At 36.5% G+C, this 13236-nt stretch overlaps 3 protein-coding genes across 5 annotated transcripts; 1 reads left to right on the top strand and 2 right to left on the bottom strand.

Annotated features, from left to right (window-relative positions):
- Window positions 1–3851: 3851 nt before the first annotated feature.
- Window positions 3852–5455, bottom strand: LOC120775871 (protein ALP1-like). Its single transcript, XM_040106242.1, has 4 exons — window positions 5117–5455; window positions 4655–5051; window positions 4479–4581; window positions 3852–4420 (listed from the first exon to the last, which is right to left on the bottom strand). Exons 1-4 carry the CDS (start codon window positions 5327–5329, stop codon window positions 3877–3879), a joined length of 1257 nt encoding a protein of 418 aa, XP_039962176.1. The 5' UTR covers window positions 5330–5455; the 3' UTR covers window positions 3852–3876.
- Window positions 5456–6158: 703 nt separating this feature from the next.
- Window positions 6159–7800, top strand: LOC120775493 (trimethylguanosine synthase). Its single transcript, XM_040105698.1, has 2 exons — window positions 6159–6580; window positions 6639–7800. The coding sequence occupies exons 1-2, from the start codon at window positions 6365–6367 to the stop codon at window positions 7785–7787; spliced, it is 1365 nt and encodes a 454-aa protein (XP_039961632.1). The 5' UTR covers window positions 6159–6364; the 3' UTR covers window positions 7788–7800.
- Window positions 7801–8275: 475 nt separating this feature from the next.
- On the bottom strand, window positions 8276–10553 carry LOC120775482. 3 transcript variants are annotated; one of them, XM_040105684.1, is made up of 5 exons: window positions 10329–10553; window positions 9967–10192; window positions 9160–9911; window positions 8628–9099; window positions 8276–8563 (listed from the first exon to the last, which is right to left on the bottom strand). In XM_040105684.1, the coding sequence occupies exons 1-5, from the start codon at window positions 10444–10446 to the stop codon at window positions 8452–8454; spliced, it is 1680 nt and encodes a 559-aa protein (XP_039961618.1). In that variant the 5' UTR covers window positions 10447–10553; the 3' UTR covers window positions 8276–8451. The 3 variants fall into 3 exon arrangements, with proteins under 3 accessions (XP_039961618.1, XP_039961616.1, XP_039961617.1); XM_040105682.1 differs by having other exon boundaries at window positions 8628–9911; XM_040105683.1 differs by having other exon boundaries at window positions 8628–9890.
- Between the last annotated feature and the right edge of the window lie 2683 nt (window positions 10554–13236).

Here is a 13236-nt window from a genome sequence, read left to right as displayed (position 1 = left end):
CGGAATCAAATTTTTGGTGCTGAATCGTTCTGAATGTTGGAAAAGGCCTTCGGTGATAATTGTTTGTCGCGAACAAGTGTTTTTGATAGGTTCAATTTATTCAAAGAGGGTTGAAAACGCGTTAACGACGTACCGCGTTCAGTTCGGCTATCAACAACAACTGATGGTCAACACATCAATAAAAGATAAAAGAATTGGTCCTTGAGAATCGATGATTAACAGTCAGACATCTTATTGGCATCGTGAGAATATCGAAAGGATCAATGAAAACCATTTTGAAAGATCATTTGGGCCTATGAAAAGTGAAAATACGATTGGTTAAGGTCTTGGAAACAATGCTTTCCGACTACGAGGACGTCATGAAACGGTTTATTACTGGCAATGAGTCTTGGATCTGTGCTTACGACCCGATCAATGGACTGAATATCGTGAAAAATCTGAACCAAAGCCGAAGAAACCACGTCAATGCAGTCCAAAAATTATGTTATGTTGACAGTTTCCATCGATTATCGAGGTATGATGAACTCCGAATTCTAGGAAAAAGTACTCCTTTAATGTTATGCATCATTTGCGCGAAGCTATTCGTAAAAAGAGGCCGGAAATATGAGCCGACAACTATTGGTTGTTGCACCAGGGTAATGCATTATCGCATTGATTCTTCCTTAGTTTTTCGCTGAATTTTCAACCAATATTGTGCCACAACCACCGTATTCGCCTATCTTAGCTCCGCATGACTTTTGGCTATTCAGTAAACTCAAGTGATCGTTCCGGAGAAACACGCCTTGAAGGCTATTCCAAAAATTGACTTTAGCAATTGTTTCGAGAACACAGCTTTGAAGGTATTCGATTCAGTACTCGCCGGTGGAAGCAGAGGAATAGGAAGACCTCCACTCCGTTGGAGATATCAGGTGAAGAAGGACCTGGTTGAACTTCATATCTGAATATGATACAAATGAAAAACCCCATTGTCACTGTACCTGCCTTTTTACCGAAAATATCGGCAAATCTAAGAAATTAGCCTATATTTTGTGGTATAACCACAATATACCTAATAATTTCGAAAATGTATGGAATTTGTACACGAATTAAATCAATTTCCATATACTATACATAATTAGCTTATCTTCATAAATAGCTTGAAATATTCGATATAAGGTTTGTTAGAATAATGAAAATCATTGTATGTTCGTTGTAAATAAAATTTCACAAATTTTAGGCTATACTATAATGCTAAACTATATTCTAATCGAATATTATATGTTCCATTAATAATAAACATGTCATATATTGATTGAGGTTGGAAAGGGGAGGTTTGAAAATCGTATGTTAGGTATATGAGAGATTGGGGCAATTTTTATCTATTTTTGGCATTACCATATATTATTAAGGGAAAAATATGCTTTCTAAGTTTCATTTAGGTAGATTAGATTAGATAAATGAGGAATGCACAGCGACCTTAAGTCTATTGTGCTCTCTCCTAAATCACATAGCCCCTAGCATATTAATAAAGTCCAATATTTTACTGGGTGCTAGTGAGGCGATGCGATCCCTATTTGGAAACATGGATCCGAGAGGCTCTCTATCGCAGAACCGGCAGTTTACGCAAGAGGATAGGCCCATGATATGTAAATGCTTATTCAGCTTGCAGTGGCCGGTGTAAAATGCCTAGCCTGAGTTTGTCCCTAGGAAGGTTAATTGCAAATTTATACCTGCTGTGGTTGTACATGCCCCATCCCCCCAACATTAACAACAGCGCGCCAGTCGTTTCTTCCCTTCGCTACGGGGCGAAGCTACGTCCTTCTCCACCTGGTCCTTCCAACGGAGTGGACGTCTTTCTCTTCCTCTCCTTCCCCTGGCGGGTACTGCGTCGAATACTTTCAGAGCTGGAGTGTTTTCGTCCATTCGGACAACATGACCCAGCCAGCGTAGCCGCTTTTCTTTTAATTCGCTGAACTAATTCAATGTCGTCATATATCTCATACAGTTCATCGTTCCATCGAATGCGATATTCGCCGTGGCCAAAGCGCAAAGGACCATAAATCTTTCGCAGAGCCTTTCTCTCAAAAACTCGCAACGTCGACTTATTAGTTGTTGTCATCGTCCAAGCCTCTGCACCATATAGCAAGACGGGGATAATGAGTGACTTATTGTTTGGTTTTTGTTCGTCGAGAGAGGACTTTACTTCTCAATTGCCTACTCAGTCCGAAGTAGCGCCTGTTGGCAAGAGTTATCCTGCGTTGGATTTCCAGGCTGGCATTGCTGGTGGTGTTTATACTGGTTCCAAGATAGACGAAATTATCTACAACTTCAAAGTTATGACTGTCTACAGTGCCATGAAAGCCAAGTCGCGAGTGCGACGACTGTTTGTTTGATGACAAAAGATATTTCGTCTTGCCCTCGTTCACTGCCAGACCCATTTGCTTTGCTTCCTTGTCCAGTCTGGAGAAAGCAGAACTAACGGCGCGGGTGTTGAGGCCATCCAGCCAGATTGAAGAAGTCGCACGATAGGGAGTCGCCTTGTCAGAAACCTCGTTTAGTATCGAACGGTTCGTAAGGGTCCTTCCCGATCCAAACGGAGCTTTTGGTGTTGCTCAACGTCAGTTTACATTGCCGTATTAGTTTTGCGGGGATACCAAATTCAGACATCGTGGCATAAAGGCAGCTCCTTCTCGTGCTGTCGAAAGCATCTTTGAAATCGACGAAGAGGTGATGTGTGTTGATTTTCCTTTCACGGGTCTTTTTCAAAATTTGGCGTATGGTGATTTGCCAGGTCTAAAGCCACACTGATAAGGTACAATAATCCACAATACGCTGGATAGAACCTTATATGCGATGTTGAGGAGACTTTTCCCACGGAAGTTGGCGTAGATTGTGGGGTCTCCCTTTTTGTCGATTAGTCAGAGCACACTTAAATTCCAGTCGTTGGGCATGCTTTCGTCCGACCATATTTTACAAAGAAGTTGATGCATGCCCCTTATCAGTTCTTCGCCGCCGTGTTTGAATAGCTCGGCCGGCAATCCATCGGCCCCCGCTGCTTTTTTGTTCTTCAGGCGGGTAAGGTTTTAAAGGCAAAAAAAGCGAAAAAATTTTCAATGAAAAATATTGATAAATAAGCCTGTGATGGCGAATCTTCAAAAGCACTTTGAAAAAAACTCGTTATATACATATATGTATATAACTCGTTACCGGATCATCTGAAACAAAAAAATGTATATGCATTTTAAAGGTGATGTATTTCTCGAGGTAATCAGAAAGTTTTTTTCTATTCTTTGCAGCACTTGGAAGTAAAAAGCGCGATTTTAGCTAAAAAAAATCGCGGTTACTTTGTTAATAAAAAATAGAAAAAAATTAAAAAAAAAAACTCCATCTGATTACCTGTTGTTTTATGTGAAGAAGTAATTTAAAACGCTGTAAACTAACGGAGACTATAATTGACTCAAAATTTGTACACAATATTTTCGACATATTGGTCGTTTAGAAAAAAAAAATTTTTGAAACCTTATCCATTTCCAATTCGAAAAAGCAATATTAGAATATGAATCAGTTTTTTTTTTAATCAAAATACTTGTATATATGTATGTAGTAAGTATATTATATTTTAACTCAACAAACTAATTTAACAGCATGCCAACGATGGTTGGGTGTCAAGCGGTATTTTTTTACTCTATTGTCCAAAGAAAATATTTTTTTTGCTAATGGCAATATTAATGATTCTGTTTTCCATTATTGTATCTACAGCAATCATTTTAAACGTTTTAACCAGCTATTTAACTGGATGAAACTTTTATGTTCATACTCACCACAAAAATGTCAACTTTCGTCTATTAGAATTTTAAGTTTTTTCCGATTGGTACATAAGAAAAGTATGACATTTATTTATCTTTCACTTAAACGACACAACGTATCTCTTATCTCTTCCGCAAAGGGTTCGTCCTCACAATATGCGACAGTATTTGTGGGATTCTGGCAATTTGTATCCACTTGCTTCATTTCTAACCATTTCTCGTCGATATTATCATTTATTTCGTTGAGAAAGTTATATAAAATACATGTGGATCGAATAATAAGAGGAGCATTCCCTTTTCTATTGTCTATCCCGATTCCTATACGTCGAAAACGTGCTTTTAAATGCCGAAAAGCATTATCTGCTACTTTTTTACATGCTAATAACTTATTATTAAATTGTTTTTTATTCTCGGTTAAAGAAGTGCTAACTGGGTAGGGTGTCATTAAAGACTTGGAAAACTCAAACGATGAGTCACCTATAATATAAACTGGTATTTCCACTCCATCTATTTCCTTTTTATATCCTGTTAATAACTCGTTATTATTTAAGAGAACTCTTAGTGCCGATGCGTTGTATGTTTGTGAGTAAGTGCACAGCCCTGGAGCACCAATGTTAACATATAAGAAACGACATCTGTAGAATTAGAGGTTGATTACATATTTGTTTATATAGTAAAATGAAATATTCAAACCTGTAATCCACCAACGCTAGAAGTATAATGGAGTACCAGCCTCTGTTATTTAAGTATTCCTTAGCGACGGTTGCGTTCGGCCTCACTTTTATATGGTATCCATCTAGAATAACATTAAGATTAAAAACATATTAACAAAATTACATTGATACGAGGCAAATTTGTATATCTCTAACCAATTACTCCCATGCACTGAGGATGACCAAGTTTGCAATATCCAGAAATATATTCAGCTAAATCTTCCTTTTTCGGAGGTAATTTATTAATGTATGTTGACATAGTTTTCCACACTTCTTCACAGAACTCGTATACAATTTCGCATACAGTTGAGATTCCAACACCGAATAGTTCAGAAATTTCTCTGTACTTTAGGGAAGAACCCAGGGTAAATAAAGCGATTGCAACCCGTTTTTGTAATTCTATCGCTTTACGCCAATTCGTATCTGCTCTTTTCATTTTGCTAACCAATCCACATAGTATATCAAAACTTGCTCGGGACATTCGGAAGTGTTCCTTGAAAAACTGATCATTATTACGATTGCAATTTATTTCCCAAAATTGAGATCGCCGTTTCTGTATTAATGAAGTCTGATTAATTAAAGAGTATATTGTCTATATCATATTGTCTTTTGATTTACCAATTTCCACAACGCTCTTTGAGATGCCGTTTGCTGCAATATTTCAAGGCACAAAAGTTGTTTTTTCTTTAAATGCTGTAAAATCATCAAGTTTCGCCTTTTTCTTTTCCTATATAGTGTTAGTACACTATCATAGTTAGATTGTACTGACTCAAAGTGTTCAACATGCACACAATATGCTAAAAATAATTTTTTAAGCATTGTTTTATCCATTATTAACAAATTCGTAATCAAACACTAAACAGCAAGACTGCTTTGTTCCTAATTAATGAATAAATAAGATAATTGTGAAATTAATTTTTTTTACTTGATTAAGCGCTTAATTGAATCGATTAGGCGGCAATATATTAAGGCCTGTTTCCACATTACAAGATTTGTCGGATTTAGTTCATAATTCAAACATCACTTATTATCGAAATGTGTGATCGTTTTGCATCAAATTGTTGACAACAGGAACATCCTTTTTTTTGCTTTAGAATTTTTTTTTTGTCAAATGTTTTTTTTTAATTATTTATGAAATTATATTGTTAAATGTATAACATAATGAGATTTGTTTGTTTTTGTTTTTAATAATCTCATTATTACCTGCCCTAAGGATAGCTGTTCTAATGTTAATCACCTAATAAAATATTATTTTTACATACTTCTAGGGTCTTAATAGTAATATATTTATATAGGACCATTTCTGTATTTATTGGAATAAATAATATCATGATTAAATGAATTAATAGCTTATTTTATAATTTACATTTTATGTACTCGGAGGTTTTCTTAAATTCATTTCTTCGTGAACGTATTAACAAGTATATGTTGTCAAAATTTTACCTTGCTATTGAGCTAAGAAAATGCAAACTGTGGGATTAAGCACAAAAAATAGCAATATTTCACTTTCATCTATCAAAATTTTAGTTTTATAGTCTTTGACAGACAGCCAAAGCTACTTGTATGTGTACTACTGTATACTCAAGTTTGTGCAAACCATAAAGAAATTTTTCTAATAATCGTTTATCGGAAAATATCGGAGTGTATTACCTCTAAAGAGACATGCTGTAAACGAAATCAAAATAAATATATCAACACATATGAAATGAGGAATCTAATACTTGTCGAAAGAATATAATCTCCGGGAAATATCTCGTAATACAGACAATGACGAACGTTTCTACTAAATAATTTTTTAAAAATTAATGTGAGCCTAGCCTGGATTATTGCACTAATTCCGTAAATTCTTAGAAAACCGCTTGTAATATGCACGAATATATTGTGGAGTCAACTGGATGTCAACCTCAATTGTACGTTTTCAATCAGATTTTTAAAGCGTATGAAAGCTTGGATTATGTCCGGCGTTATATTACAGATAGCTACGAGTCTAAGCAACAAAAAACTTTTTTGGAATTCTGGTATTCAAACGGTGATAGCATTGTATATAATAAATATTGGGATAAGGAATATGAAAAAGAATGGGTATGATATGACTTGAGTTTCAAAAATGTATACACGTTTATTAAAAATCTCGTTTTAGGCGGAGGATACATTAAATCATGACTCCGAAAATGTAATTGCTGAGTCTGAGGAAAAAAGAAAACAAATTTGGGAGGAACACTATGAAAAGATATATATAGAACAATATCAGTTATACGCAATAATATTTTATGAATATTACAAACATTTGCATAAATCTTTAGATGAAGAAAGGATTGATTTCATAGCTGATAAACTTGAGGAACATATTGATAGTAGTTTTGCGGAAGGTTTTGCACAATTGGAACTGCTGGGCCTTCCTACTGCGTTTGGTAAAGCAAAAAGTAACAGAAAAGCACAATCACAAAGGTACGATAACTTGCAACAAGTGTACAGCGGTTTTTTCTCTGATGAGGAGGATTCTTCAAGTATGGACACTCAACATTTTAAAAAGAATACAGTAAAAGATCTTGATAAACAAGTTAAGGACACATCGACATTATGTGATATTAAAGAGAAACAAATTAAAAAGAAGAGGGCAAACCGAAAGCTACGAAATGTACCGCAATTTCTATTGGAAAATAAAGAAATGCTGAAATATTGGCGAAAACGTTTTTCCCTATTTTCACGATATGATGATGGCATACGGCTAGATTGTGAAAGTTGGTTTTCAGTCACACCTGAAAAAATTGCTGCTCATTTGGCTGAACGCCTATCATGCGATGTAATTATAGACGCCTTTTGTGGCTGCGGTGGAAATGCTATACAATTCGCTCGCACTTGTAAGCGTGTTATAGCGATAGATATAGACCCTGTGAAAATATCTATGGCAAAGCACAATGCCAAAATATATGGAGTAGCAGATAAAATTGACTTCATTATTGGAGACTTCATGCAAATAGATCGTACCTGCAATTTTCGTTGCGATATTGTTTTCTTAAGTCCGCCTTGGGGAGGTCCAAAGTATAAACGAAAGGAATCCTATAATATTGAAAGTTATTTACAACCTTCGGGAGCATCAAAATTAATGGAAATCGCCAAGCAATTTAGTGAGAACGTAGTATTCTATTTACCACGAAACGCTTGCATTAAGCAAGTCGTTGAATTGGCTGGAGTTGGAAACAGATGTGAAGTAGAACATAATTACTTAGATTCGAGACTTGTGGCTATATCTGTACTATATGGCGAAAATATATTAAAAGTAAACTAATAACAATGTACAAGTAATATTGTAAATTTTTTGTTCTATAGAATAACTTTGCAAAAATAACTGTTTCTAAATATATACATATATCGGACATAACCCCCTGTAAAAATTCATATTCATTCTTCGTTTGACATCAAGGCACAAATTCTTGGCGTTTACAATATTTTTGAAATGAAATCGTTTACAATTTTGTATTGTATTGTTACCATTGCTCTTCTTTACTCTTTTCGTTGCCAGAAATGAGAAGTTAAACTTAATTTAAACACCCAGAACAGATAGCAGCAGAGTTCTCAGTTGGCTCGCTAATGCCTTTGCTATCGCAAATTTAAATAAACTTTTAAATTATATTTAAAAATATTCACTAATTAAATTCTTTTTATATAATATATATTTTATGCGTAATATATTATATATACATTAGATTATTTACAAAAAAATACACAGTAATAAACTATAATATAATATATAAATAAATATAATATACATATATTAATGGACTTTCCATCTACAATTTCTTGAGTGAACTCATACCCATAAAAAAAACATATAAAATAAATACGCAAAGCGTTATTGCTTAAAATCATATAATAACAGCAAATATTTTATTTATATATATTTGTTTTATGTCATCGTGTGTTGACTGATGGCGTAAGATTGTGCTAGACAATTATTCCCTTGGAACACCGTCATTTTTGCTTCCATAACATCGTCTTTTAAAGTCACTAAGCAAACAATTTTTCAAACCATTTTGGTCAATAATAGTAGATTGAGTCGTGTTGCTGTATGATTTAATTTGAATTACTTTTTTATATGTGTAAACATAAATAATAGAATAGACATTACCTGGTCTTGTTAAGTATGGCACATCCGTTTGCCAATGAAATTTGTAGAGAGTACAATGTAGCCAAATTAAGTAAACTTTCATGCTCGTATATTTCTATATCGGGCAAACGAATTTGTGTTTGTCTTGGATCTTGTAAAAATCGGGCAAGGCGCTCATTTACACTCGTTTTAATGCTAAAACCAGGTCTTTCATCTTTAATGCGGCGGCAACCAGCACGTATTTCTCTAATTTCATTTAAATGTGATGGTGGCGAAGAAAGAAATGGATTTGAGGTTTCGCCGGACATTTCGCTTTCTATTTGTTTAAAAGGGATGATGCCCTCATCACATATACTACGCCCCAAATCAAAACCTTTGTTCGTGATAGCGATTGGTTCTGATGGTCGATAGCGGAGTTCCATGTTATCATTTGAAATGTTAGGTGACCAATCCTCACTACCCAACATCATTGTATCATCTTCACCCATTACAGCTGTAAAACAGCTTTCTTCAGATTTTATGAGAGAATTAGTGTTTTTCTTCGTAAGCTTACGTTTAGCATCATTTTTATTGTCAGCGGGGCCACTAACGCATTCATTCCCTGGCCAATCCGTTAGTTCATCGTCTCCTTCACGATCAGTATCGTTTGCACTTTGTACGTCATCGGAATCGGAAGAACTTAAAGAACTTGAACTTAGAAAATCATTTATATTGCTGCAATCCATTGGGTGCTGTTCAACAGCAAACTGTAATTCTTGTAGCTGAGAACGCCGATATTGGCTACGTTTTTTACGAAGATTTTTCAATTCCTGTTGTTGCGCTTGTATCTGTAGACTCATTGTGTTTGTTTCAGTATTGTTTAAAAAAGAAGGTGCGGATTTTTGCACACATTCAGTCTTTTGCAATTGTGATATTTTTTCTATTCTCGACAGAAGACCTTTATTTAAAGGCAACAAACGGTCGCTATTAGGTTTTGATGTGGAAGAATAACTTCTTGGACGTATTTTATTATCTTCTATATTTGTATAACGGGGCATACTCGTTGAGTGAGATTTCGTGTTATCGTAATCTTGGTATCGATCACGATTGGATCGTTTACGCTTACCACAGAAAAATAAGTTGTTGCGGTTATTAGAATCTGGCTTTAAAACACGCTTTCTCATTGAAACACATCCATTAGCTGCAATTGTTGATGACGGATGAACACTTGTTTTAGAATTCTGTATAGGTGCTATAATACCTATATCACATTCCATTGACATTCTTTTAAATTTCCTTTTTCTCCTGGCATTGGGTTTAAAAAACCTATGTTATTATGAAAAGATTATCCAGCATTGTTTAGTTTGTAATTAGGCCTTACCTTGATGGACTGAAAGTCTCATTTAAAGAATCCGATTCTAGTGTACCCAAACGAAGTGCTGTTTTTAAAGACGACTTAGTAGGCAAACGTGTTTCTTTATCATCGGAATCGCTCATATTTGGTAATTTAATATTTTTTATGTCCAAGCCATCTATATTCGTTGTTTTTCTTACATCACATGGACTACTAGAAGAGTCTTCTTTCTCTGTTGGCTGTGGGGCACATGCTTAAGTAAACAAATTAAAAATTTTTGTTGTTCCATTAACTTTATATCGTATTTAAATATCTTATATATAAATTGCAGCGTAATTACTTCTAAATATATTAAATATGTATACATATCTCAGCAGTGCGTTACTTACGCAAATTCCCTGCAGAACGAGTCCTTCTACGTTGGCCCCACCTACTTACTCGTACCCGATCTAATAAAGAAGTCTCTTCCATCAAAGCTACCGTTAAATCATGTGAAAACTGGTCCATCTTTATGTAAATACTTAGTCTGTCTTTTTCATTTCACGAACTGTATTTTATGTAAAACAAATTCACAAACTTATCTTGAAAGTTTGGAATGATGACAACTAATATCAACGTACCGAAATAATTTAAGTTGCAATGTTTTTAATGATTGAATCAATACAGGGGTAACAAAATGAAAAAAAATTAAATAAGCAACCCAGCGAGAAATTGCTGAAGAATTCAATTTACCATAATTGAAATTGTTAAAATGAGACACCGTAAATTCATAATCTTAGAGTATATTGATTGATTGAGTGAATATGAGGAATGCACCGCGACCTTTAGTCTATTGTGCTCTCTCCTAGCTCACATAGACTCGCCTAGCCCAGCGCATTGATGAAGTTCAATAGACTTCCGGGCGCTAAAGAGGCTATGCGATCAGCAGGTGCTCCGGGGTTTCAAGCTCCAAGTCGCAGAACCGGCAGTTAACGCAAGATGATAGGCCCATGTTGACAGATGGCTATTCAACTTGCAGTGGCCGGTATACCATGCGACCAGTAGCCTGAGTTTGTTCCTGGGGAGGTTTATTACAACCATGAACCTACTCAAGTTGTATCCTCCCATTAGCAACTTGGCATGTCTCATACCGCGCGTTTGCCGCCAATGCTCCTCCCTACCCACTCCTTTTTCCTTGCGAAGTAGCTCCTTTATGGTATGTGGACCTACCCCAATAAAGGGTTCTGGTCCCACCATCTTTGTGGAGGCTGCGGAACGGGCTAGCTAGTCCGCCAGTTCATTACCGGCTATACCTCTGTGACCAGGAATTAGATTAGGTGTACCTGGTTGCGTTCTGCAAGGCTGTTCAGCCTTTCCCTGCACTCCTGCACTAATAGCGATTTGATTTCATAAGAGGAGATCGCTTTTAGCGCCCCTTGATTATCGCTGAGAATGGCTATTCTCTCATTGCGATAGTTGGTGAAAGGGTGAAAGATGAGTGGAGTTGGCGGGCCATGCAAAGAGATGGCCAGTGTCATGCGGAGACTCATTACACGCAGGACATATGTATGTTGAATGTGTCGGGGTCTATTCTGGACAAATAGGAGTTAAACTTGCTACAGTATCCAGAACGAAGGTGCGCTAGGGTCGCTCGCGTTTCTCGCGCAACTCGAGCTCTTCGTCTGCGATGAATGGTGATTTGACTCCAACTACGCCATTCACTGGAACTGCTTGGAGAGGAGTTCATTATCATCCGGCCGAACTATCTGAGCGTTTATGACACTAAGTGCTGTGGTGATGCTGTGCACTTTTCGGAATCCATGCTGATGGTTGGCTAATCTCAGGTGGTAAGTGAAGGTCGGGAGTAGCAAGGCCTCAAGTGTCTTCACTACTGGGGAGAGGAGAGCTATCGGACGATAGGACTCCCCTTTGTTGCCGGGTTTCCCTAGTTTTAGTAGTGTAACCACTTTCGGACTTTCCACACATCGGGTATTTGAAGAGTGGTCAGCGACAGGTTGAGGAACTTGGTAAGATAGCTTACTCCCGTCGAGCCTAATAGCTTTAGCATAAGCATGTTGATTCCATCAGGGCCAATGGATTTGGAAGATTTCGATTTGTTGATGGCGTTCTGAATCTCCTCATCGGTGAAAGTAAGTGACGCGCAGTTGTTTGGCATTTTGCGCAGCCGTCGGTTAACACATCTCTTGACTTTGTCTACCGAAGGGTGCAGTGTAAATTGCCGGCTTAAATAGCTCGCGCACTTCTTCGGGTCCGAAGAGGCATGACCATTGATAGAACTTCAACTCAGTCGTCATGTATCTTCGGGTGAGACAAAGCCTTGACAGTAGCCCAAAGCTTACTCACTCCGGTGGAGAGGTTGCAGGACGACAGAAGCTCTTAACGGAGGACTCTTTTTTTTTTTTGAAAAATTACCGTCAATTTTGCGATTTTATTCGATTAAATACAGTGTGTGTCCCTATAACTTTTGCACTTTTTTGAAAATTCGTTAGATTGAACCAAGTAAATTTTAATATTTTCCGTTAAACATTTCTATTGGCGCAAATGAATGTACTCAACATTATTTTATTATTTATTTTATTTTATTTATTATTTGAAGGAACTTGAGAAACGACGCTGCAGGTGGATGCCTACGCAGACGATATAATTATACATATAGTAGAAATTTGGAAGCTCTATATATTTTCATTTCTTTATAGAAAATTACGAAAAACCCGAAAACCAAAGGAATGTCGAATCTCGAAGCAGCTATAAATGAGAGAAACCAGTAAATAGTTTTACTAAGTTGCCTATTTTCATTCTAAATTTTTGTACGCACCGCATTTATATTGTTGCGACGATATTGACCTCATCTGCCACAGGTAAAGAATCTCACCTTTCCAACCAACGCTACTATGCTTCCAACATTGCTAACAACCGCGCATCCGACTGCATCACAATTTTCATTGACTTGTGCGTCGATATTGCAGCAACAATCAAGTCCATGCCCATAACCTTTGACGAGCATTGAGCCTCTTCTATCGTCGTAATCTCTTCCTCTAATGCCAATTGAATCACATAATCGATAGCATCAATATTTTCTACACCCGAGGCCTCTCGTAACCGTGACTGTATCACGACAATTCTCCATTTGTTGTCAAACCACGTTGCCTCAGCTCCTACTTCAGTTGTGAAACAACACTTACTTATATTTATTTCTAATTCCAATAACTGACTGCTTTACTATGCAATGTAGCATCAATAGTTTCTGGAACAACAACTGATTTTGGACGATCTCCCTCAAATTCGTCTTTGAGCGAT

Source organism: Bactrocera tryoni, chromosome 4 (genome assembly GCF_016617805.1).
Source record: "Bactrocera tryoni isolate S06 chromosome 4, CSIRO_BtryS06_freeze2, whole genome shotgun sequence".
NCBI lineage: Eukaryota > Metazoa > Arthropoda > Insecta > Diptera > Tephritidae > Bactrocera > Bactrocera tryoni.
Note: the sequence above shows the minus strand (reverse complement) of the source record. Positions and strands in the feature narration are given on the sequence as shown.